Source organism: Adiantum capillus-veneris, chromosome 1 (assembly GCF_014529385.1).
Source record: "Adiantum capillus-veneris isolate H3 chromosome 1, ASM1452938v2, whole genome shotgun sequence".
Classification (NCBI taxonomy): Eukaryota; Viridiplantae; Streptophyta; class Polypodiopsida; order Polypodiales; family Pteridaceae; genus Adiantum; species Adiantum capillus-veneris.
This window is the reverse complement of record NC_140931.1, coordinates 5173103-5198210: the sequence shown is the minus strand read 5'-3', so window position 1 is coordinate 5198210 and position 25108 is coordinate 5173103. Positions and strand designations below refer to the sequence as shown.

The 25108-nt window shown below is 45.2% G+C and overlaps 1 protein-coding gene across 1 annotated transcript in view; it reads left to right on the top strand.

Annotated features, from left to right (window-relative positions):
* LOC147464235 (uncharacterized) overlaps positions 1 to 24677 on the top strand; it is an 84769-nt gene extending 60092 nt beyond the window's left edge. Inside the window, exons 4-8 of the mRNA XM_086513746.1 lie at positions 15675 to 15843; positions 17990 to 18042; positions 23399 to 23608; positions 23880 to 23926; positions 24011 to 24677. Coding sequence (XP_086369872.1) covers positions 15675 to 15843; positions 17990 to 18042; positions 23399 to 23608; positions 23880 to 23926; positions 24011 to 24068 — 537 coding nt within the window. The 3' untranslated portion in view covers positions 24069 to 24677. The remainder of the gene's footprint in view (positions 1 to 15674; positions 15844 to 17989; positions 18043 to 23398; positions 23609 to 23879; positions 23927 to 24010) is intronic.
* Positions 24678 to 25108: the final 431 nt, after the last annotated feature.

Here is a 25108-nt window from a genome sequence, read left to right as displayed (position 1 = left end):
CGGGCTATCTTCGAGGCTGGCTTGGATGGGGAGTAATCCGCATCCGAGCGTCCTCTAGATAGGCGTGACTGCAACGAGTGCCTGGCCCAAGCCCAAGCAGAGTGCGACGTACGTAAAGCAACCTCCTCTGTCCAGGAGTCCTCATGAATGTGTACATAGCATGGCAAGCACTGTGTATCGGCAAAGAAGTAAACCACAATGTGTCTACATCCTGCTGTATCTGGAGGTGTCACCGCAAACTTGGCCAATGGCCACAAAGTCTGAAGCATGTCTGTAACTCCTAGTTCTCCCATGTAGTGAGAGAACTCTAGGACCTGTGTGTGCAACCATCCCAACACTGTGTCGAGAGTCCACTCAGTCTGGTCCCTGGCGCAAAGGGGAAAGGAGAAGCCAACCGCTGAGTCCAAGGCCTCTGTCCCCCTAGCTGCAAGGAGTAGAACATGAATCCTGAAGCAGGCTGCCTCATGGTTTGCTGAGGGGTCGCCGAGAAAACGAGTAAAGTCGTAGTCGAAGAAGTCCTATCGGGGCCGGATGTCGATGCTCGTCAGACCACGAGGGATAGCTGCAAGGGGAGACATTTGTACCTGTAGAGGGGGTCGCAAGAAAGGCTGTCCCTCTCTCGCCAAGCGACTCGTGGCAAAGGCGCTGCCAAGAGATCTCCTAGCAGTCGGAGAAGGCCCTACCCTTTGGGTCGACTGTGGAACTGGAGCGGGAGGGGGAGGAGTAGGAGCAGGGGGAAGAGGTGGAGAAGAGGGGCGAGGGGGAGTGGCAGAGGTAGAGGGGCTGGGGGAAGAGGCGGTGGGAGCAGGAGGCGGGGGGGAGGATGATGAGGAGGGGGGGAACTCGGGGGGGGGGGGGGGGGGGGGGGGGGGGGAGGGGCTGTCGAGGGTGAAGCTGGGGTGGGGGCTGGAGCAGGGACCTCATCCTGCTCAAGAGGACCGAATTGGTTCCCCGTCGGAACCCACTGCTGCTGGGTAGGCGCCTGAGGACCACTCTGAGTGCTAGGCTATCGCTGTGACCTCTGCCGTCGTCGACCACGGACCTGCTGCCATCCCTCCTCCGTTGGAGCCCCAGGCTCAGAGGGTGGCTTTACATGTGTGCGCTGTGTCTCTGTCTGTGGCTACTGGCCAGCCCTTGCAGGCTTGGGCTGAGTCTCTGGTGTAGGTCGAGGCCTCCTCCGTGGACAGGCCTTCGCAAGATGGCCCATCTGTCGACAAATGAAGCACTAGTTCGGGAGGCCCGAATACTCCACGCTCTGTCTAAACCAACCCCCACTCACTCGAGGCAGAAGAATGACCTTCGGGAGTGTGTGAATGTCCCTAACCAGAACGCGAACTGAGGGAATGCCAGCCGCCTTGGCAGCTACTGAGGCTGCCGTGCGAGGTCTCTCCAGGACAGTCCCAATGGCTGAGCCTATCATGGACAAAAGTGGTAAGTACTCCCTCTGCAAACCCGGAAAGCAGACGGAGATGGGGATGTCTGCCTCCTCTATCAAAACATCCGAAGTAGGATCGAAACCATGTCTCCACTGTCGAAAGTGGGCTCGAGCTGCTCGGATGGTCAAAGGACTCATGGGGATGACCTTGGACGCCATCTCGGAGGTCTCAAACTTGATCTGATAGTAACCTCGTCCGAGTATCTGTGCGTCCACCTCTGCGAGAAGGCTGACTTGGAGAAGGTCACGCAGCTCTCCTCTGCTGGGTCGGGTGCCGAGAATCTTGTAGATGACAGAAGTCGCCTGTAAGCGCTCTACCTCTGCGGCTAGGCTCGCTTGCTCTGTCGGTGAAAGAGCAAGTCGAATGGTTGGCTCAGCGGGGTCGGGCGAGGGGGCTTTGGACGAGTCCCTCTTTGGCGGAGCTGGAGCCTCCATCTGTGTCTATTGCTGTGGCGGGGAAGCGGAAGGAGAAAATACTCTGTAACAAAACACGCCGAGCACTGTCCAAGAACAACACTGCCAGAGCCAATTGCAGGGAACCATCGGGAAAGAGGCGGAGAGCAAAGAGAACGAGGGGGGGGGGGCAGCGATGGTGCAGGGGTGGGGGTGCTAGCAGCAGCGAGCACGCAGGTTTCCTTCTTCTCTCACCTCTTTACAGGCACATACTTAAGTTAGCCTTGCTCTATGATAGACCATCTCTGATTTGGGCCCCTTTACCATTGGCCCCGTGTTGAGATAGATCTATAAGCACATGTCTATATCCTAACCCTTGTTCTCGTTTATTCTCCCACATTAAATGATCAGTTTAATATGAGAAATCGTTTGGGTTGGTTAGATATTGGATTTTAGGGAAAATTACCAAAATACCCCTCTAGTTTGTGGAAATTCCCAATATACCCCCCAAATTTCAAAAATTCCCAAAATACCCTTGTATCTATTTTCATTGGATCTTCAAGATTTTCTAATCTTTATTCTTGTTTGACAATTGAGATCGGTTTTTGAGTGCTCAGCATGTAATTTTTTGCACATTACCTCGCAAAAAAAAGGCACTTATGTCTAAAAATAATGAGGGAATTCATCTCCAAAGCCTACATAACCAACTCAAATTTTAGTTTTAGTTTTAGCATCCTGTATGGTAGACAATCACTCTTCTTATGAAAAGCTACTTTTTTGGAGAAATTTACTCTCACAACCGGGGGTATTTTGGGAAATTTGAAGGGCATTTTGGGAATTTTTGACAAATTATGGGGATACTTTGGGAATTTTTGAAATTTGAGGGGTATTTTGGGAATTTCCACAAATTGGAGGGGTATATTGGTAATTTTCCCTAGATTTTTATGACATACCAAATCTTAGGAAGTCATTTGTGGTCCAGTGTGACGCGTGTGGCAACAACATTGGAGCAAAAAGATGGTCGGGTAGTATCTTATGAAAGCAGAATCTTGCAAGGGCTAGAGAAGACTATGCAAACCTACGAGAAAGAGCTTTTGGCGGTGATTCATGCGCTTTCTAGTTGGAAGCACTACCTCTTAGACGCTGATTTTGTTGTCCAGATAGACCATCAGAGCTTGCGATACTTCCTGACACAATCAAAGTTATCGAAAAAGCATATGTGATGGGCAAACATTCTTTCTATGTTCCACTTTCAGATTATCCATGTTGAAGGCAAGAAGAATATTGTGGCTGATGCGTTATCGAGAAAACCACAAATTTCAGCTGTCTCAATTCCTTATCATCATGAACTTGATGACATGAAGAAACAATATGCAACAGATGAAGATTTCGCACGGATTTTTGAATAGTTGCAAGAAGGAAAACGTCATGAGCACTGGCTCCTCAGAGACGGTTTTATGATGATGGATGACAGACTTTGTGTCACTAGGCCATTGCGACATAAGGTCATGGTAGAGAGTCGTGTCCCACCATATGCAAGGCATCGTGGTATGATGCAACAGTTAAAGCGGTAGAGACATTCTTTTATTGGCCTACTTTGAGGAGAGATGTGGATGTCTTTGTGCGAGCATGCTTGATTTGCCAAAAGGTGAAGTTTGACAGGCAAAAGACACCAGTGTTGTTACAGCCACTGTCGATTCCGGATAAGCCATGGGAAAGCATTGCTATGGATTTATCTTTGATCTTCCAAGAACGCCAATAGGGAATGATGGTATATGGACCATCATTTGTGGGTTCAGCAAGCAGGCCCATTTTATCCCTGTCAGGAAGAAGATAAAATTTGATAAGATGACACGGTTGTTCATGTACAATGTGTTCAAGTACCATGATATGCCACAATCGATTGTCAGTGATCGTGATCCTTGCATGACGAGTTTGTTTTGGAGAGGATTGTTTGAGAACATGGACACTACGCTCAAGTTCTCATCTTTATTTCATCCACAAACTGATGGACAGTCAGAAGAGGCTAATTCTACTGTCTTGGATCTGCTGAAACGTTGTGTCAGATAATAAGGGGAAGTGGAAACAGTATTTTCCTATGCTTGAGTATGCGTACAACAATACGGTGCATTCGTCCACAGACAAGGCACCTTCTAAGATTGTTAAAGGTGGCAAAAAGGTTCCTCCCATTTTGCATACGAAGGACAAGATCTTTGAGGCGTATCGATATGTTGAGAACATGGATGAAATGTATAAGAAAATCAAAGTTGCCTTGGAGAAGACTCAAGCAAAGCAAAAAAGGGTTGCTGATCGTTACCGATGTGAACTGTTGTTTTCACTTGGTGATTGGGTTCTATTGAGGTTTGAAAAGGCAAGGTTAAAAAAGATGAAGGGCAAGGAACGGTTGTTTCCTAAGCTCAGTATGCGTTACTATGGGCCTTTTCAAGTGCTTGATAAGATCAACGATGTTGCTTATAGGCTGAAATTGCCTGACACTTGGAAGATTCACAATGAGTCTCACGTGAGTCTTCTAAGACCCTTTGTGGGTGATGTGCCAGAAGATATGCCACAGGATGATCAACCAGAAGTTGATGAACTTAATGAGATCTTGGTGCCTGAGCAGATTTTGGCACATAAAGAAAGAAAAGTTAAGGGACAGGTTGCAAGACACTATTTGGTGAAGTTCAAGAACTATCCACCTATGGATGCAAAGTGGATGGAAGAGCATGAACTATTAGAGTCACCAAATGTATTGCAGCTTTACCTTGAGGCCTTTGGGTTACAACCCACGTATGCCCCAATCCAATGTGTGCAAAGGAGGGATAATGATAGAGCCAGCACATCAAGTGTACATATGGATTCAATGTAATAGAAGTGTGCATCGCTCTTCAAGTGTTAAAGGTATAATGTTCACTTCTGTAATAGATGGAAATGACAAAAGTATGAAGGTCTCATTAAGTCATTTGTATCTGTGTGTTATGACCTTTCTTGCGGGTACATGCGATGATAAAAGGGTGCTGACAACACAAGATCATCAATGGCATGTATATATGGCATGCAATCGAGGACGTTTGTGATTTCAAGAGGGGGGATGTCACGAGGACGTGGCAACTGTTAATCTTGGTTGTTGGTTTCTTTCCGATGATTTTTATTTAATTTTTGGGACCCTCTTTTTGAAGGGCAAATGGCTGGACATTATATGGCCAGTGTGAAACGGCTGATGGCCGAGAGTTTCACCCGCAGACGGGAAGGCCTTATCGCCACACGAGTTGGTCGGGCCGATCGGCACTGGAATCCGAGTAGTAAAAGTATGTCTAGGCTCAATTCAAAGTCATTTAGGCCCCTCGCCACACTTTATAAGTTGGTGGGTACTAGGAAATTCACTCAAAAGAGGCATAGTGGACACATGGCAGCGAAGTCAAAATTCATTCACCTCATGCTAGATTGGGCGCCCCAAATCGATTTGGGCAGCTGGGAGCTGTTTTTCTTTCTCATTGTGACCTATAGAGTGTGTGTGAGTAGTTGGTGCAGGTGATGAAGCTTTAATTGAAAGCTTGCCTTCTCCCTTGCACTATGTAGCGCAATGATTCCGCTCTCACGCACCTCTCTCCCCTTTTGAATATAGAATCGTGATGCCCCATTCGAGGGCTACTCATTTGTATGTACAGTTATGTGGGTTCATGCGCGTATGCCGAGGCAAGAGCCTCTTGTGCAGGTACTGGATAAGCTAATTGCTAATCCCCCTCAGGTACAAGGGAATTCGGAGAGATTTCTCGCAAAAAATCTCGTCCGATTCAGAGGGCAAGTAGCCCAACAGGTGCGGGAGTATGAGGGCTCGCTACGGATGCGTTCGGCTTGCAAAACGGAGCCCAAAACAGGAAATTACAGCCTGCTGTGTAAATTTGCAGGTTTAGGGTTTCGGCCCTAATACACCCAGGAGGTTCGGGCCCTGGGGAAACAAGAGGATCATTAAATAGGTGATCTGGTACAATTTCAGTGCAGAAAACAGAGAATTCAGCGTGCTGCAGCTTCTTGCCAGGTTTTGTAAAGTGTCTGTATGCACCGGGAAAGTCATCCATTGTGTGGGGATTTTGTCTGTGAAGTTTCCTAGTATAATTATGCTGCCGAAATCGGGCCAGAATTGGTCTTTTTCAGCCCAGATTATGCGGGACAGCTCATAGGAAATCGCAGGTTTTATTCCCTTTTTGATAAGAATAAAGAAATACCGAAAGGGGCGCCAGTCTTTGGGGCCAACAGGTTGTTGGTGTTTGCTTGGAGCGCTCTAGCTTCCAAGCCGTGTGTGTTCGAAGTGTTAATTCCAGTTACGGGTTTTATTTGCAAAGTTTCTCTGTGTCCTAAAGTCTAAGTAAAGTTTCGGGTGAAAGCCAAAGTCTACCGCCCTGCGGGTCGGTTTCACAGAGAGAGAAATGAAATGTTATATTAACGTCTTCAAAAGGCCAAAGTGACCTATGAGACCAGAAAGTTACAATGTGGTGAATCTGATACAAAGTCAGTAACAAAATAACAACATAGCAAAATAAAAATACTATGGAATCCTAAGCTGCTCGATGTGAACTAAGCAAAGTAAGCAGCTGGCTAAATAGCTAAATCACAGGAGATCCAGCATTGGTCGCTGGCGGATCTCATCAATCTCCTCCATGGTCAGTAGTCTGACCGGGCGTCGTGCATGCCTGGCCAAAGTGATCCGAATCCTCTGATGCAGCCTCCGTCGATGCTGTGTAGCCCTCCGCAGTCGTGGGCGTGTGGATCTCCTCAGCTCAATCGCTCGGTCGATCAGTGTGCCTCTGGTGCGAGACGAATGTGAGCTCTACTGTGGTAGTAGCTCCCTCGGCTGTCCAGTGTCTGCTCTAAAGAAATCTGTGATCCGTCTCTTAGACTGGCTAGCCTCTTCTCTCATCAGGCTCTCTCTGTGTCTGCGCAGCTCGAGCAAAAACAAACCCAAGCTCTTTGATCTTCGTAGCCCATGACTCTAGAGAGTGGTCCAAAACCCTCTCTGAACAAGCAATAGAAGCGGCCTCGTATCTCGTAGTAGACGGGGCAGAGGCATGTGTAGTGCAACTCTGTCTCAGGCTCCATGTCACACAAGGGGCATGTCCTGGCCTCTGCTGGTACTTTGCTGTATCTCCCAGTCTCAATCCGTAGCTGGTGTGAAAAGAGAGAGAGAGAGAGAGAGAGAGAGAGAGAGAGAGAGAGAGAGAGAGAGAGAGAGAGAGAGAGAGAGAGAGAGAGAGAGATATGAAATTAAATGTTATATGAAACTTCTTCAAAAGGCCAAAATGACCTATAAGACCAAGCTGACACAATCCTTGTGGATCTAATCCAATGTCTGAATACAAAAATAAAACGAAGTAAAGTGAGACTAAAACAATCGTCAGACTGAAAATCATCATCATCATCATCAACATCATCATCCATGCCCGAGGATGCCCGACATTGGGCGTTGTCCGAGAAAGTATTGCATCGGTCCGCTGAAGAGCTTCGTCAATGTTTGCCTCTGTTAATAGTCGTACTGGGCATCTCCCTTGTCGTGCTAGAATATCTTGATTCTCTGGTGGAGCCTCCGTCGATGTCGTGGTTGCCCCCTTAGAGGTGGTGTCTAGCTCTCTCGAGCTCATTGGCTCTATCCACTAATATACCTCTGGTAGAAGTGGGCTCTGAAGTGTGCTGTGAAGCATGGTCATCCGGCTGTTGAGTCCTTGCTCTAAAGAAGACAGTGATCTCCCTCTGTGAATGTCTCCCACTACTTGGTCTCCTCAAGAGACTTTCCCTGTGTCTGCGTAGCTCTAGCAAAAACAACTAGAGGCATCTCTGATCTTGATATGACTCTAGCCAATGGTCCAAAGCCCTCTCTGAATAGACAGTGAAAATGGCCTCGTATCTCATAGTATACCAGACATTGCCAAATGTGATGTAACTCTATCTCTGGCTCTATATGACATAACTGACATATTCTGGCTTCTGCTCCTAAATCTGCCAGTCTCAATCTCTAGCTAACGCGATGATGTGCGCATCTGACCAATAGCACATCGTATCCCATAGGATAAATGAGTGTCCATATAGGCCACGTCTAAGGGGGCACCAAGATGGCTTTCTATAGAGGCATCTCCTCCAACTAACAGAGGATGGATATGAATTTGGGTACTCCTTTGTGCTGGCTGTTGGCCTCTTGCTTCTCCTTCCACTCCTGCTTCTCTCGATCCAAAGAAATCTGTGATCTGCCTCTTAGGCTGTAGTGCTCTTTGTCTTCTCATTAGATTATCCCTGTGCTGATGTAGTTCCAGTAGGTACAAGTCTAAGCATCTTTGATCTTGGTATTGCATGATTCTATCGAGAGGTCCAAAGCCTTCTTTAAAGAGGCAATGAAAACGCCCCCGTATCTCATAGTATACTGTGGAGTGGCATATATAGTGTAATTCTGTCTCCGGCTCCATTCCGCATAACTTGCAAATTCTGCTCTCAGGTGGGATTCCCCTAAATCTGCCAAATTCAATTTCCAACTGGTGTGAGGATGTACGAATCTGACCAATAGCACATCTCAAACCATGAGACAGGTGGGTATCCATGTAACTCGGGCGAATCACAAATCCATCTTCAGATAGTTGTAGGAAGTTTTCTTTGTAGTCGGCCATCTTCGTGCCCAATTCTTGTGTAGGGTCTACCGATGTCCCCTTAGTATCCAACTATATAAGATCCTGTCGGATGATTTTATTAATCTCCGTTCGTGTAATTGCCAGTGATGGAGCCTAAAGAGAGTATTGGAAGGGGGGTAATCTTTCCATACTGAACCCGTGTCTCTGAAACCACGAGGACAGTTGCGCATACCAGCATGATGTATCCCCTTCTAATTGCTAATTGTCGAGAGGATTCGAGGGCCAGTCTAGTATATTGGCAATTATTTGTATCCCACAAACCATGTATAAAGGACACTGATCTGGTAAGAGCTTCAATTTCTATCGGAGGGGCCGCTAGTTTCGCTCGGGTAATCGCGTGTGGTACGGAGGCCTTGGCTCTAATCATTCGGGAAATCATAGATACCAAAGGTCTCTCCATTGACTTCCAATTATCCTGATCCACAGATGGTCTCAAAATCTGGACCCCATAAAGCATAGCCGAAGCCACCACAGTATCAAACAGCCAAAGTTTTGTTCGTGGTTCCTGAAACTGCACTTGTGAGCACATCCTCTCCAACCCTCCCAAGGCCGCATAGGCTCTGGATAATCTAGCATCCGCTGCTCTCTTAAGAGTAAACTTCGGTCCTGCAAATACCACCCCAAGGTATGTGTATGCATCTGTGTACTCTACTGTATCCTGGCCATATGAAAATGTAGGTGCCGATCTCCTAACCCATTGCGGTGTGGTGTTAAACACCATAACTTTGGTTTTACCCAAGTTTACCGACAGTCCACTGTCCTCCGCGAATTTATGTAATGCATCTAGCTGCCTCTGCATTCCATCTGGTGATTCTGCTATCAATACAATATCATCTGCATACAACAACAAAGGGATCCATGACCCTGCAAGTTGAGCCCCTCTGTCACCCTCTCTATCAATGTAATCTGATACCTCATCTATGTACATACCAAATAAAGTAGGGGACAGTGGGCATCCCTGCTTTACTCCAACGGTGGAATGAACAATGTCGGAATCCCCTTCTGGAGTACGTACATAAGCAGTTACTGACCCGTATAAGTCCATGATCCCCCAAATAATCTCTTTGGGGACCCCTAACTCTTGCATCCTACACATCAATCTGGCCCTTGGTACTGTATCAAAAGCTTTCCGAAAATCCACAAAGCAACAATACATCCTTCTCCCGTTTGCTCTTCCTTCCTCAATAATGGCTCTGAGCATAAGAATATGATCTAAAGTGGAATAACCCCTTCTGAATCCAGCGTGTCCTATTGCTCTTATGCCCTCATTCTCTGCCCATCTACTCAATTTTTGTTCAAGAATGGATGTGTACAGTTGGGTCAAAGTGTGACCTACCATAATGGTACGGTAGTTCCCGGGTATCATAGGATCCCCTGACTTGAAAATAGGTACGAGAGTAGATAATTTCCAAGATTCAGGTAATCCTTCGCACATGACCCGATTAAACAGACGAGCAAGGACTTCTGAAAGTAGATCCCTGGCATGGATCAGATGTTCTGCTACTAAACCATCATGATCATATGCTCTTCTTGTCTTCATCTTATCAATGGCTTTTTCCACCATTTTCGTAGTAAAGAAAGTACTAGTAGCAGGGCATGGCTCTAGCGGATCTGGTAATGGAGGCTGTCCAGATACCATATATAATGATGTTACATATTGACCCCAGATCTCAGGAGAAGTAATCGTCGGAGGCGGTGAGTGCTCTTGAAATAAGCGCCATGCCTCATGTGAGTCCTGACTCAAGAAGAGCTGATATAAATCCTTCTCCAGTTTGGCTAAAAATGCCATTTTCTTGCGACGTACTATACGCCGAAGAGCAATCCGAGACTGCTTATATGTGATGATCCCAAGTGTAAGCTCTTTCTGGACCTAGGTTCTCGTCTCTCTGCATTCCTCGTCATACCAGCTGTTTTGAGGCATGTTCCCAGCTCTTCTCTTCTGATCAGGTTGAGTATGTGGGTATGCCTCTTGTGTTGCTCCATGTAGTATCTCTGTTAACTGAGAAGTAATCTCCTCTACAGTATATACTGGCTCGGCTGCCCACATCCTATTATAGATCTTTTCCACATAGACTGAATCAGTTTTTAGCGTGAAAGTATATCTTGTGTGTGTCTTCTTCCTTTGTACTTGAGAGGCATTGTATTGGAAGGAGGTTGATAAGGTCAAGAGAGCACGATCCACTGCAATCCCAACCGGTTTGGGTCCCACCTTGAAGTCCTTGATACTAGAAATAAAGCTTGGTGAAGTCATGACATAATCCACTGTACTGGCCCCATGCCTGTGCGGGAAGCATGTGAATCCCCCAGATAACGGGAAATTCTCTAGGCCATTAAGTATGGCCAAACCATGTATGGTTGCCATCTCCATGAGATGTCTCCCATATTCAGTGTGTTCTTTATCTTGTGAGTTTCTAGTAAGCCCCCTCTGTGATAAATCCACTTCTCTGAGCATTTCCTCAGAAGTATCATAGAATACTGCTTGAGAGTTGGCTGTTCTGGCATTAAAGTCTCCTAAGAGAACGATGTCTCCATCTCTAGAGAACTCCCATATGTCATTATTCAATAATATGGAGAAAGGGGACTGTCCTTTAGGTGAGGAGTACTTGGAGGGAAGTAGCATATAGCGATATAGAAATCTACCTGTCTCGGCTCTCATTCTCACCCACATATACCTTGCTTGCTCATCTTTCCTGATAATCTGTAGTAGTGGTTTCAGCTCCTCTTTAAATAAGGCTGCTACTCCTCCTGAACCCCGACTACCCTGTAGAGATCTCTTGTCTGGTCGACCAGCTGTTTCCCATAAATAACTCTTCACATGTGGCATACGCTGTCCCGGTATCTGGTGTGTCTCTGAGTAGAAAACTATGTCTCTGTCCCTAAAGCTGTCTTCAAAGGCACCTACATCTAGCCCATATGATCCATTACAATTCCACGCCGCTATCTGGAGCGTCGCCCCATAGGTCTCGCACCGTCATGCTGAGCGCTTTTCCAGAACCACTACTTTCTCTCCTCTATAAAAGGCGATTTTTCCCTTTTCTCGTGCTGCCCTGATCTCTGGCATCAACTCTTGCATGTGTGCCACTTGTGCCAATGTAAGGTCATCTCCCAGGAAAATAACGGTTTTCTTAAGAGTTGGCCTCTTCTTTAGAAATTCTATCCTTATTTCTATATTCAGGAAGCGGAGAATAAGTGCCCTATCCTTTATGTTTCCCTTCTCATCGATTCCTTTCTTGCCCACTCTCCATGCACTTGTGTGAGTAGGCTCTGTGATGCCCATGCGTTGTAGCAATTCCTTCACTTCTTCATCTACATTCTCTTTGTCTTTGACTCCTGTGACCCGCACATGCAGAGCCCGATTCTTCCTTTTCTGCTCTTCCTCAAAGGTCATATTAATAATGGTGGAGGTAGGTGTGGTCTCAGGCATGTGGGCCTTCCCTTTCTTCGCATCCTCAATCCATTTCTCTGCTTCATCAACCTTTTCTTGTGTCTTAACAAGACGTTCCGCCCATGAAGATGCCGTTTTCGATTTCTGTTCATCTCCTTCCCGTAGAGCTTTCATTTGATCCTTCATGTCCTCGAGCTCCTTCAGCACCGAAGGTTGGTCGTCTCCCTTCTCCTTAGTTGCAGATTTGCAAGCCGCAAGTTCTCCTTTTAGCTCCTCGATTATTGCATCTTTTTCCCCCATGTGCTTTTCCATATTTGTTTCCATGCTTCAAAACTTGCTACTGCCTCATCGAGTTTCTTTTGCATAACACATTCTATTACATTTACTTCGGCCTTGATTAGGTTTCGTAATTCCGTTTCAAGATCTGAATCTCCTCATTCTGTATCCCCCGGATCTCTCCTTAGTTCTCTCATCATGTCTGCATACATGGAGTTCCTGTAGCTCTCAGCGCTCGCGTGCATTTCCTTCTTGATGTCATCTCTCATGTAGTTTAGCTCTGATTTGAGCATCATCTGGACCTTCTCCATCATTAGTTCATCATGTATCTTGGACGTTTTCCCCACTCGTAATGATTCTGATGATAGTACAGTATCTCTGTTTCTCGGCTTAAATGTAACTGTTGTTTTTTTTTGGGTGGTGTAGCTATCTACACTTGGCCTTCCCCTTCGGTAGGCGGATCCATCGAACCCGAGCCCCAAATGTGGGGTAGGGTACTAGGGAGAATAGGGCAAACTTAAAAGATTTTATCTTAAGGCTTTTTACCTTAAGGCTTAAAAATTTCTCTAAATTTAAACGTAAGGCTGGGACTTCCTACACGTAGGTGAAGGGCGGGGTGATGCGGCGCGTATGCTGGGACTTGCTACGCGTAGTGTTGCTGGGACATGCTATGCGTAGGATTTCTCCTGCCTTATCGTGAGAATCGCCTGCCTGCCCTTCGCGCGAGCTCCTGCTTGCTCCACCTCACTCGCGTGAATCCCCTAGGCTTGTTGCGATCCTGTTCTCAGCAGTTTCAGCTCAGCTCAGTGGCTGTTTGGCGAGCAGAATTCAGAGCGGCCCACCTCTGCGTGCAAAGGTGTCCTTGTGCTAGTCTTCGATTCCCTCTCAACCCCACAATGCTGTCATGCTACAGCTTCGTCTGCCGTGCCCCAGCTTGCTGCAGCGAGGTCCTCTCCACCGTTTGCTGCTTGTTGAGAGAGAGAGAAGAATACGACACCAGAATGTTGTCAAAACCCTCCTCCGAAGGCCCCACTCTCTATGGCGAGAGCGGTCTATTATTGATTGCACAAATCTCTACAATGCTTGGACTTGCCGACGATGAGGACGATGACGAGACGGGCTGAAATCTGAAAACGCTAATGGCTGAAATCTGCAAATCTTTATCTGCTGAATTCTGACTCTATGTCGTCGATGGCGACGATGCGACGACGATGCGCTGAAAACGCGCATGCTGAAATCTGTGTTTTCCGGGCTGTAACTACAAACTTCGATGGATCTGACCGTGCAGCGAGGATCTGCTGCGGGAAGATGTGATCTGCGAGTTTCGGGACTTCTACTGCGGTGTGCCTATGCTGAAAACTGAAAACGCTGATGCATACGTTGAAGCCGCGGAGAATCTACAAAACGCTAGGTCTGCTGCATGATCCAAAAACGCTAGGCTGAATCTGTCCTGCTGTTGCCAGGGAATCTGCAAGTGCAAAAATGCTAGTTGTTCTGAAATGCTGAAAACGCTAATCTTTGCCTTGGCTGAAAACGCTAATCTTTGCCTTGGCTGAAAACGCTAGGTTTTGGTCACCGGGGGGTTCTTGCTGAGAAGGTGGTTGTTGAACACTTCGTTCCTGTTGCCTCTTCTGCCAGAAATTGCTAGCGCTAGGTTTCTTATGTACTTGCTTAGCAAAATAGCCCTACCTAGTTCCCAACAAAAGTCACTTAAAAATAATAAGTGAAAATTAGCTAAAATAGGAAAAATAGGTCTATGCACTGTAAAATGCTACTGATGGTAATCAGATGATCATGCTATGTGCAACTAGAGGATATGCATCTACTGTGCTTGGACATGCACGGTTTGCGAACAGACTCACAAAAGTGCCAGAACACTTCCTAATCTAACTGAACTGAACCCATGTCATGAAGTAGCTTGTCCACGTACACATAGGGTTAGATGTGCACGTGACATCCCCTCCTTTTCAAAGTGAGGTACTAGTACCGAATTGTATGGCGTCGAGGGAGATCGCCAACAGCGTCTGGAATCCTGGAAAGGACTCTTCGCCGGCCCACTCTCATGCGTGGATCATGCGATACTTGAACTTCATAAAGGTGTGCAACGCTTGCTTCTTTGGGCCGTGTCGAAAGCGACAGTCATTTGTGGCTCCTTCAATGATTCAACTTCGTCGATAGTAATGCGTCTACCTTCTTCAAGAATCTCCGAGGATGAAAATTCCTGAAACCACTTCCAACACAAAAACATGAACATATCCATTCCATGTAAAGTGACTGGAAAAATTCTATTCTTTCAAAAAAACTGTGCATGCAATACAGATGAACAAAGTGACGGAGTGCCAAACCGTTCATCAAACACACGCAAACAATGGGGTCTTTTTGATCTAAATCTATCAACTGTGGCAAATCACAATGGAAATGCCTATGCTTGATGCTCAATCCTTTTTGTGCTCTTTCTGATACTGTGTCATGCCAAGGAAGAGACATGGAATGTGAATTCCTTGAATGCAAGCATTTCAACTTTGCATGAGTAATGCGCATATATCCGTGCTCATTCATGAGTGAATCGTGTTCAGCGTACCATATGGCATGCCTATGAAAAGGATCACATAAGGACGGTGACTAAAATACAGGAAAGCATCACGAATGAAACACTCGAACAATGGCTTATGGAAGCTTGGATTGTTTTTCATGGTGGGTCATGGCATAATGGCATTCATTGCCACTATAAGCCACCTATGTGGCTCTTCCCACCTCCAATATTGTGGTTTAGTCATCATATATCTGTCATTCAGTTCAGGAGGGTCTCCCTCTTTTGTACTAGCCCATTGGGCAGTTTAAAATCTAATAGAAGTGTGTTTAAACAAATGTCTTACTGGTCGTGATCCTTGACAATTTCCATCGTCCTTCATTGCCACTATGGGGATAATAACGCATCTCCTACCCCAAGCTTATGAATGCCTTGAAAATGCAACTGGCCATCTTTTTGGGCCAGTTATTCTACAAGATAATACCATGCCAACTGATATGATACGGGCAGTACTCACAAATTGATAACGCACATGATTGGTTTCTACACAATGCGTAAGTTGAAAAGTTCTACGCCGTGCATAAATTGATGTGCACTTGAAGTTTTCTCAGCTTGACGGCATATAACCCGGAAGTAAGTCCAAACACTCTAAGAAGAACAGAATCAGACAATAATTGCATGAACAGAATAGAGAAAGAGAGAGATGCACCACAGCTCTTTCAAATCACCATAGACATGTCAAAGGTTGGCGCCCCTTGAGGAATTTCTTTTTATCAATCCAAGAATCTGCAGAAGTGACAGAAGACATGCAAACTGTGTGTATTTGTATGTTCAGGAAGTGGCTCAAGGCCGTTAAAACAGAATTACAGATTCTAAGTTGCCTTTTTGATTTTCATCTTATTTACTGCCTGATTTTCAGTCTTATGTTTGGAGAGTTTAGTAGCCCCAAAACCTACAAAAACATGTCTGATAAATGTTATGCAGGTGGAAAGTCTTTCGCTAATGCGAAAAGCTGGAGGTACAATGAAAACTTATCTGAAAGGGCCTGTCACTGGGAACCTTATTGAATTTTCCGATCAACAACACCTCGATAAAGATGCTGGTGATGGAGATGGGCTACCTGTATTCTCAACTCTCTCAGTTTATACTCATGGTATCTCTACAAATTCTGGAAATTTACATGACTGATTGTTGATGATGGGTTTTGATGAGATTGCCGAAACCATTTTATTTTAATGACATAGCTTCAGGTTGCAATTACACACAAAAAAATTGTATAAATTTTTTTGGAACTCTTATAAACCTTGAATCATGTGCTTTGGTAAGATGTAATATCTTTGTGCATATTCAAAACTTATGAAGACGATTTATTGTATGGTATTTTTCACTTACACCAAGGAAAGTGTTTTGCCAATTTGCTGTGTTGTCTTCTTCATTCGATATACTCTTTCTACATCTTGTTATATATCCAGAAGAGTCTGGTTTTTTTATCATGAATGATAGCTGTAAAATAATTGTGAGCAGCTGTTTGTTGATACTTTGTGTGGAGCCTTGTGGAACGTGTAGCATTGCTGAGGTTGTGCAAGCATGTGTCATATGTGCTAAAAATAAGGCAACTAGGTTACTTGTTCAGATGTGTTGGATCTACTATCATCCTGAATTTCTTGCACCAACTAAGCATCTTATACCAATCATCTTGTTGATATAATATACCGCTGAAATGACTTATCCTTCATAACATTTTTAACAAGCCATACTACTGTTATGACGTACAAACGCCTCCAAGATGCAAATCATCTATTTGCAAAGTCCGCTAAAACACCTCCACAATGTGGCATTTCTTTTTACAAGGTTCCTTAAACAAGACAACCCTTTATCATGCTATTTCCCACAATGATCTCTTAAAAGAATCTGGGCTTATCCTGGATTCATCTAGGTATATATATCTTAATGTAAACCAATGGAGTCTCTCTCTACCATCAACATCTTGGATACGACCATGTCCAACTACTTGCTACCTTTATCACCACTATTTTTTAAAGTCTTTATTATCACCAATGCTATCTTCTTTGACATCGATTCCTCCATGTGTAGATTTCTTGGAATTCACCTGTTGCAACAAACTTTATATGACCTGAACATACAAACCCTTTGCTTTGCTATATCTTTCATCCTTGTAAGCTGACCATAAGGTAGGTTTAGGTATATTTTTGCCCTACCTAATCTTGAACCTTTGGACCCCCCCCCCCCCCCCCCCCCCCCCCCCCCCCCCCAACACCACACACACACACACCACCACCAAACCACCCCAATCCCCCTGTCCTGTCTTTTTCAGTCCAGCCCTAATCTGTTTGTCAACCAAGTAGACCTAACATTTGAAACACCTTTATTATTATTTTGCTCTTCTAGAGCTCTCACAAGGAAAGTAGGAATCAAAAGTATCCCCATATGTATTGCTTAAAAATACTTAACTTAAAATTTTGTTTTGTTTCCAGAACACTCTTGTCCCTTAGAGAAAACCTATGACTATGAGTAAAGACATTGGGTTGGCTTGAACATTGTGTTTTGGCCTGACTAGGCCTCCAATCTAGATTAAAATCTCTCGGGTCTATGATTGGGTTCTGTTCTCTTTAAGCTTTTATTAATTTCCAAGGTTGAAAAATTTTCCTCTCATCTTAGCTCCCATTTTATTACTATAGGAATGCCATACTGTACCACCTCGAGCTAATGAATGACCCACCCCCAGATGACCCCAGAGGATGATTGGATGAAATCCTTGAATCTGGGTTTCTTCTATTTCTAGGTGAGGATCCCATCATCCTTTCATTTAGAAAGAGATCTATTGCAGTAGATATTCTATGTTAGTCCTCCGAGTCATTTTAAATTGCCCAAGGGAAGATCTCGTAATTTCCATGTAAAGTATCCTTAGATCAAATGCAGCAGGCAGCGGAACAGGAACAAAGGTGATATAGGTATTAGATGTGGAAAGAGCAAGGAGCAGGCAGGCATAGAGAGGTGTAAGGATGCTCACAAGGTGGAGATACAAGTTCACAGACGAGGAGCTCCTTCTGGATATGTTTCCTCTCTTTGGCTATTCTTCAGCTTTGAATTTGAGGTGGGGTAACTGTCTTTTGGCTTGCTGTAATGGTGAAGGTGGTATAGCAATCTATGCGTTTGAATGGTTTGTTATTTGAGTGATTTTATTTAACTCATCCAAACAAACGCTCCATGGTGTTGTTTGGATTATTGTTGTTTTTTTTCTCTTAGCAGTCATTGACATTGTTCTTCTGAAATGCTAGAAATGCTGGCACAGGAGCTCCTTGACATGTTTATTGCAGAGATCAAAATAAAGGTGAGATTTAATTTGCAAATCTTGTATCTACTACTATCAAATTATTCTTTTGTACTGGAAATATTGGTAGTTTGACGAATTCGGAGAGTTTCGTTTGTTGTTAATGAACCAAGAGCTTCTGCTTTGAGTTATTGACAGATGCTGTCAACAATTCTCATGCCAGTCATACTTATAGTTTCCCTCAGTAGGTGTAACACATTTTGAAAAGGAAATAAGCAGGCGAATGTTGAGAGATCCGTACCTCATTCCATAACAAAAGCATTTAAAATGAATTTAAAATCACAATTTACAAAACGATCAGCACTGAACTGCAGTTTGCATGAGGAATTATGCATTGCAAAATTTGGCGAGAGGCAGGGCTCTCTCTCTCTCTCTCTCTCTCTCTCTCTCTCTCTCTCTCTCTCTCTCTGTGCGCGCGCGCATGGCTCAGCCTGTGAAGTCACCACAGCAGTTGGCCTCAAGGACATAAACAATGTGGAAAAAGAGGTCACAAGCCTCACATCAATGATGGGGGTGGAGAAGCCTTCACACACAAAGGCATGGAGAGTGGGCAAGAAGAGTGAGGGCCCCGGAGAATCTTCAAAGGAAAGAGCTCTCATACTACGCTTCCCTTCATTGGAAGAGAAGAAGGAATTCTTGAGGAAGAGACCTACTCTCAAGAAGACAGGTATTTTCTTAGGCGATGACCTCACTCTCTCACAACTTGCGCATATGAGAGAAGTAATGCCCGAGATTCAAGCGGCAAGGGAGAAGGGGAAGATGGCCTTTTACAGAGATGGTCGGGTGGTGATTGTAGAGCGGCGCTCTACATGACGGTGCGAGACCTATGGGACCACATTGAGGATGGCGACTTGGAATTGTAATGGGTCTATGAGGTTGGATGTTGGTGCCTTTGAGGACAGTTTCAGAGACAAGGACATTGTTTTCTTTTCAGAGACTCACCAGGCCCCTGGCCAACTGTTGCCACATGTGGTGGGATACAAATGGGAGACAGCCCACAGAATAGTCACGAGATCTGAGCATGGGAGTAGAGGTTCAGGAGGAGTAGCGGTGTTGTTTAGGGAGGAGCTACAGCCACTACTACATATTGTACGGAGAGATGATGAGGCTAGATACATGTGGGTGAGGCTGAGAGCTGATACAGGTCGATTTCTATATATTGCTATATGTTACTTCCCCCCCAGTACGTCAGTATATGCTGTATCCAGAGGGCAGTCGCCTTTCTCAATTCTAGATGATGATATATGGGAGTTTTCTAGGGATGGTGATATCATCCTCCTAGGAGACTTCAATGCTCGAATGGGCAACTGTCAGACAGTCTTCTACGACACTTCAGATGAGATGCTTAGAGAGTTGGATGTGGGTGAGCTGGGGTTTGACAGATGCTCACATGACAGAGAGCAGACTGAGTATGGGAGATACCTCACGGAGATGACGACTACACATGGGCTAGCCATACTTAATGGCTTACAGCGGTTTCCTGGAGCAGCAGGCTTCACATGCTTTCCACACAGACATGGGGCCAGTACAGTGGACTATGTTATGACACAGCCGAGCTTTATTCCTTGTATTCAGGATTTCACAGTGGGAGCCAGACCAGTGGGCGTAGCAGTGGATCATGCTCTCTTGACACTGTCCGTATCTTTTCAGTTTAGTACAGCCCAGAAATCAGGAGGCAGGTCACACACCCGTTATACATTTACACCAGAGACTGACACGGTTTATACAGAGGCGATCTGGGATCGTCTATGCACAGTTGCTCCAGGCCTCTCAATAGAGGAGTGCACTACTTTACTGACTGAGACACTACATGATGCAGCATCAGAGGCATACCCACACACTCAACTGGATCGGAGGCGACATTCTGGGAGCATGCCCCAGAATAGTTGGTATGATGAGGAGTGCAGAGAGATGAGAGCCCAGCTTCAGAGGGATCTTCATTTAGGAGTCATCACCTACAGACAGTCGCGGATTGCTTTCCGGCGCCTTGTGCGAAAGAAGAAACGAGCTTACCTGGCCCAGATGGAGCGAGACTTGTATCAGTTGTTCTTGAGTAGAGACTCAAGCGAGACATGGCGACTCTTCCATGAACACTCCCCTCCCCCAGTGATTACTTCTCCTGATGTGTGGGGCCAGTATGTGACATCGTTATATACGGTTCCTGGGCAGGATCCCCTTCCAGATCCTACAGAGCCATGTCCACCTACGAGCACCTTCTTTACCACTGAGATGGTAAAGAGAGCCATTGACAGGATGAGGACGAGGAGGGCTTACGATCATGACGGTCTAGTAGCGGAGCACTTTATACATGCTAGGGATATGCTGATGGAGGTTCTTGCAGTGTTGTTCAATCGTGTCATGTGTGAGGGATTACCTGAGACTTGGAGGTTGTCTACTATTGTGCCTATATTTAAGGCAGGTGATCCTACAGAGCCTGGAAATTACCGCACTATTATGGTTGGACACACACTGGCACGATTGTATGCATCCATTATTGAGCAGCAGTTGAGTAACTGGGCAGAGGGTGAGGGTGTACGGGCAAAGGGACAGGCAGGTTTCAAGAGGGGTTTCTCCACTCTTGACCATATTCTGACACTCAGAGCTATCATTGAGGAGGGCAGGTCACATGGGAGACGGATTTATTGTAGCTTTGTGGATTTCCGCAAAGCATTTGACATGGTACCGAGAGCTCGACTGATGCGCAGACTGCAGGAGATGGGGGTGCCCACAGTGTTGATTTGGGGGATTATGGCTTTATACAGATCAGTGATGGGACATGTACGCACCCCAGAGGGGATATCTGACTTAGTTCACTCCACTATCGGGGTGAAACAGGGTTGCCCATTGTCTCCTACTCTATTTGGTATGTATTTTGATGAGGTGTCTGATTACATTGACAGAGAGGGTGATAGAGGTGCCCAGCTGGCAGGGACGTGGATCCCATTGTTGTTATATGCTGATGATATTGTCTTGATCTCTGACTCACCAGAGGGTATGCAGCGACAGTTGGATGCATTACACAGTTTTGCAGAGGATAGTGGATTGTCTGTAAACCTTGGTAAAACCAAGGTCATGGTGTTTAACACCACACCGCAGTGGATCAGGAGATCGGCACCGACCTTCACGTATGGTCAAGAGATTGTGGAGTATACAGATGCATACACTTACCTTGGGATAGTCTTCACTGGGCCGAGGTTTTCTTTGGGGAGAGCAGCAGAGACTAGACTGACCAGAGCTTATGCGGCCTTGGGAGGCTTGGAGAGGATGTGTTCGCAGGTTCAGTTCCAGGAACCTCGGACAAAGTTATGGCTCTTTGATACTTTAGTAGCCTCAGCTATGATGTATGGGGTACAGGTATGGGGACCTTCTGTAGGCCAGGATGGTTGGAGACGTATGGAGAGGCCCTTGGTATCTATGATCTCCCGATTGATTAGAGCCAAGGCCTCCGTACCTCACGCGATCATTCGAGCAGAGCTAGCTGCCCCCCCCATGGAGATTGAGGCGCTTACCAGATCAGTGTCCTTTGTGCACAGCCTATGGGATACTACTAGAGACAGATATGCTAGACTGGCCCTTGAGTCTTCCAGACAGTTAGCTCTACAGGGGGACACTTCATGCTGGTATGCACAGATGACTTCATGGTTTCAGACGCATGGCTTCACCATGGACAGGTTGCCCCCTTTCCAGTATTCTCTTCAGGCACCCTCGCTGTCTCTTACACGGGTGGAGATCACTAGACTCATTCGTCAGGACCTGATCCAGCTCGACACCAGGAGGACATGGATAGAGCCGCCTCAGGAGTTGAGCACGAAGATGGCTTTCTATAGAGAGCATCTTCTCCACCTCACAGGAGATGGGTTTGTGATTCGACCCAGCTACATGGACACACATATGTCTCATGGTTTGCGTTGTGCCATTGGTCAGATACGCACATCCTCACATCAGCTCGAGATTGAGACTGGTAGATTCAGAGGGATACCAGCAGATAGCAGGATATGCCGATTATGCCAGAGAGAGCCAGAGACAGAGTTGCACTACATATGTCATTGCACAGTGTTCTATGAGATACGGGGGCGTTTCCACTGCTTATTCAGAGAGGGTTTTGGTCCTCTATCTAGGGTCATGAGTTATGAGGATCAGAGATGTCTTGGACTATATCTACTTGAGTTACACAGGTATAGAGACACTTTACTGGGGAGAGCTAGAGAGAGGCAGTCCCAGAGACACATTACAGATTTCTTTTCACTAGATATGGGACAGCCAGAGGAGCAGCCACCACTGCAGAGCTCGTCCCACACTCATTCAACCACTACTGGCACTCTCATCGACCGAGCATTGGAGCTACAGAGATACAGACGACCGCGACTGAGGAGAGGAGCTACACAGCATCGACGGAGACTACAACAGAAGATTCGAGCCATACTCTCTCGACATCCAGAGTGCAGATGAGGATGGATCCTCACCATTTCTTCCATCTTTGTTTCACACACTGTTACATCCAGTTTACCGGGTACCTATTGTATCAGCTGCTACACCCACGTAGTTTTAGATTGTAGTAGTAGTAGTAGTATTTTGTTCCACTTCTAGTTCTTTTCTAGTTCTTTTGTACCCAGACATGGTATTAGATTCACTATTTTGTAACTGATTGGTCTCATAGGTCATTTTGGCCTTTTGAAGACGTTAATATAACATTTCATTTCATTTCATTTCTCTCTCTCTCTCTCTCTCTCTCTCTCTCTCTCTCTCTCTCTCTCTCTCTCACCAGGTTAGCGTGCGTAAAAATGGCTTCGAGCGCTGTTTTTGAGATGTTGTTTCAGGCAGGGGACGATGCCTCGAAATTCACGCGGAGCTTGCTCTGCAGTAGGTGAAGGGAGTAACAACTAACAAGGCTAGTAGGGGAAAGGCGACAGGGCTAGCAGCAACGCTGCGTGAGCGATGTGAGAAGCAAGACTGCGACGACAGGAGGGGGCAAGGCCACAAGTGAGGATGAAAGAATCTTTTAACTAATAGAATTTTTTAAAAGTAGAGTGAGTAGTAGATATATGTCGAGTAGGTGTTGACCTCTTTAAATTAAAATACATCTATTGATACGGCACATACAAATACATAAACAAATGTCTCCTATGCATCCACATTACTGAAGCTCAACTTCATTTATGCAACTTTCATCATTATCTGTTTTTTTACCTTGTGGTCTGTTGGCTTTACGATTTTGAAATATCAGTTTTCATCAGTACTGCTTGCTGTGCTTGAAAAATTTGTGCCCAAGTCTCAATTGGACTTCAGACCACCACCATTTGTTGTTTTATAAATGACTGCATCTGTGTTATTGCTGATTGTGTTTGGTTATTGACAGTGGCTCGTTATCTCGGAGCTCCATCGTTTGTTGTACTTGGGGGTAGATGTTCATCATCCAAAAAGAGTAGATTCAAAGAAGTTGATGGATAATGTTCACACTGAGGCAGCCGTAAAGCTCCCGTGGCTTTTGGATACTAGATTGGAACATGATTCTGTTGTATCAACTCAACAAGGACCTGGCTATAGTGTAAAGCGAGAAGTTTTCCAGGTAAACAGGTTTTGTTTTTCCATCATGTTTTTTGTTTTTCTGGTTTCTCCAAATACAGATTGTGTGGTATGATATGGTAATGTCTATGACCGAAGGTAATCAAACTCGATCTAGTAGTCTGGGGTTAAGTATTTCAGAGTAATCACATCTTTAATCAGCTTCATCTCTTTTTCAATGTGCAATTGAAACACTCTTATGTCTGATTCGCAGAACAACTCTAGTTAATGTAATGTAGCAATGTTGATGGTATCAACCTTGTTTTGCGTTGCAGGTTTACCTTACTGCTTGGCTTACTGAAGTGAACGTAAGAAAGAGCAGGTAGTACATGTTGGTATATTTGAACCAAAATTTAGCGAACTTCATATTGTTTTTAGTCTTTCTAAATGCCGTCACAAACTGCAGGAAAGACGAGATTTTGAAATTGATAAGTGAAGACATGCAATTCTCGATTCAGGGCTGAGAGAGAGACCTTCTTATAATAACATAAGCAACCAGTCGAATGGAAGCAGTTTGCACGCTAGTATTTTCAGGCTCTTCTTCAAGGAAATGTTGTGTGTATGAAATTGGATGATTATTTATTCGATTTACTCGTGTGACTGCAGTCAAGGATCAAACTAATTGGAGCAGGTAGATGAAAAAAGTTTAAGCCTTTTCTGCTAGGAGTCCCATATCTGAGGCCTTTCCCTTTTCGGGTCAGAGTAGCCCACTAGCTTGTGCATCGCAGTCACGATGAAATTTGGTTTCAGGAGAAAAAGATTAGTGGACAGTTATTACTGCTCAGAAACTTGATCAAGTTCTAGTCTTTTGTGGGGTACTTCAAACAATCCGATATCCTTTCTGCTGCATTTTGACACCTTTTCGGCCATCTTGATTGTCATGCTCATTAGCAGTGCCAGTATCTCTTCTCAATTATATAGTCCATCATCGTTGTCTCATAGATGGACTCGACAAGGCACTAACAAAATGACGATAGTTCATTGCTCCATCAAAATCTTTGTTGCTGATTGACAGACCTACATATAAATATGCTTATGAATTATTTGTTAGCATGGTATTTTCGTTGGGCAAAGAGCTGGGCATCCAGGACTACTCTTGCACTCACACACGAGTCCCTAGCCATGAGTGTAAGGTGCAGCAGGGTATGATAAATGATGAGGACTCTGCTATGAAACTGGATAGGGATTACAAGTTGTTCATTACTTTGTTTTCTCATTCAGACAACTGAAAATGCACCAAAGGGCATCAACTATGGGTCCAGGTCATCTAAGTTAGTGGTATGCTCTCTTCATGGACGGTATGTTCTAATTATTATAAATTCGGGGGAAGATACAGATGGACACAAGAAAGCACATAAAAATCCAGATGTAGCACTCGACAAGCATAATCAGTTTCTTGTGCATATAACTAGAGACCTTCCTCTGACATGCGTGTACAAGCATCCTGTCAAGGGGCCTTTATATAGATCAAGGGTCCCATTGGGTTTAACCTTTTCCCTTTTAG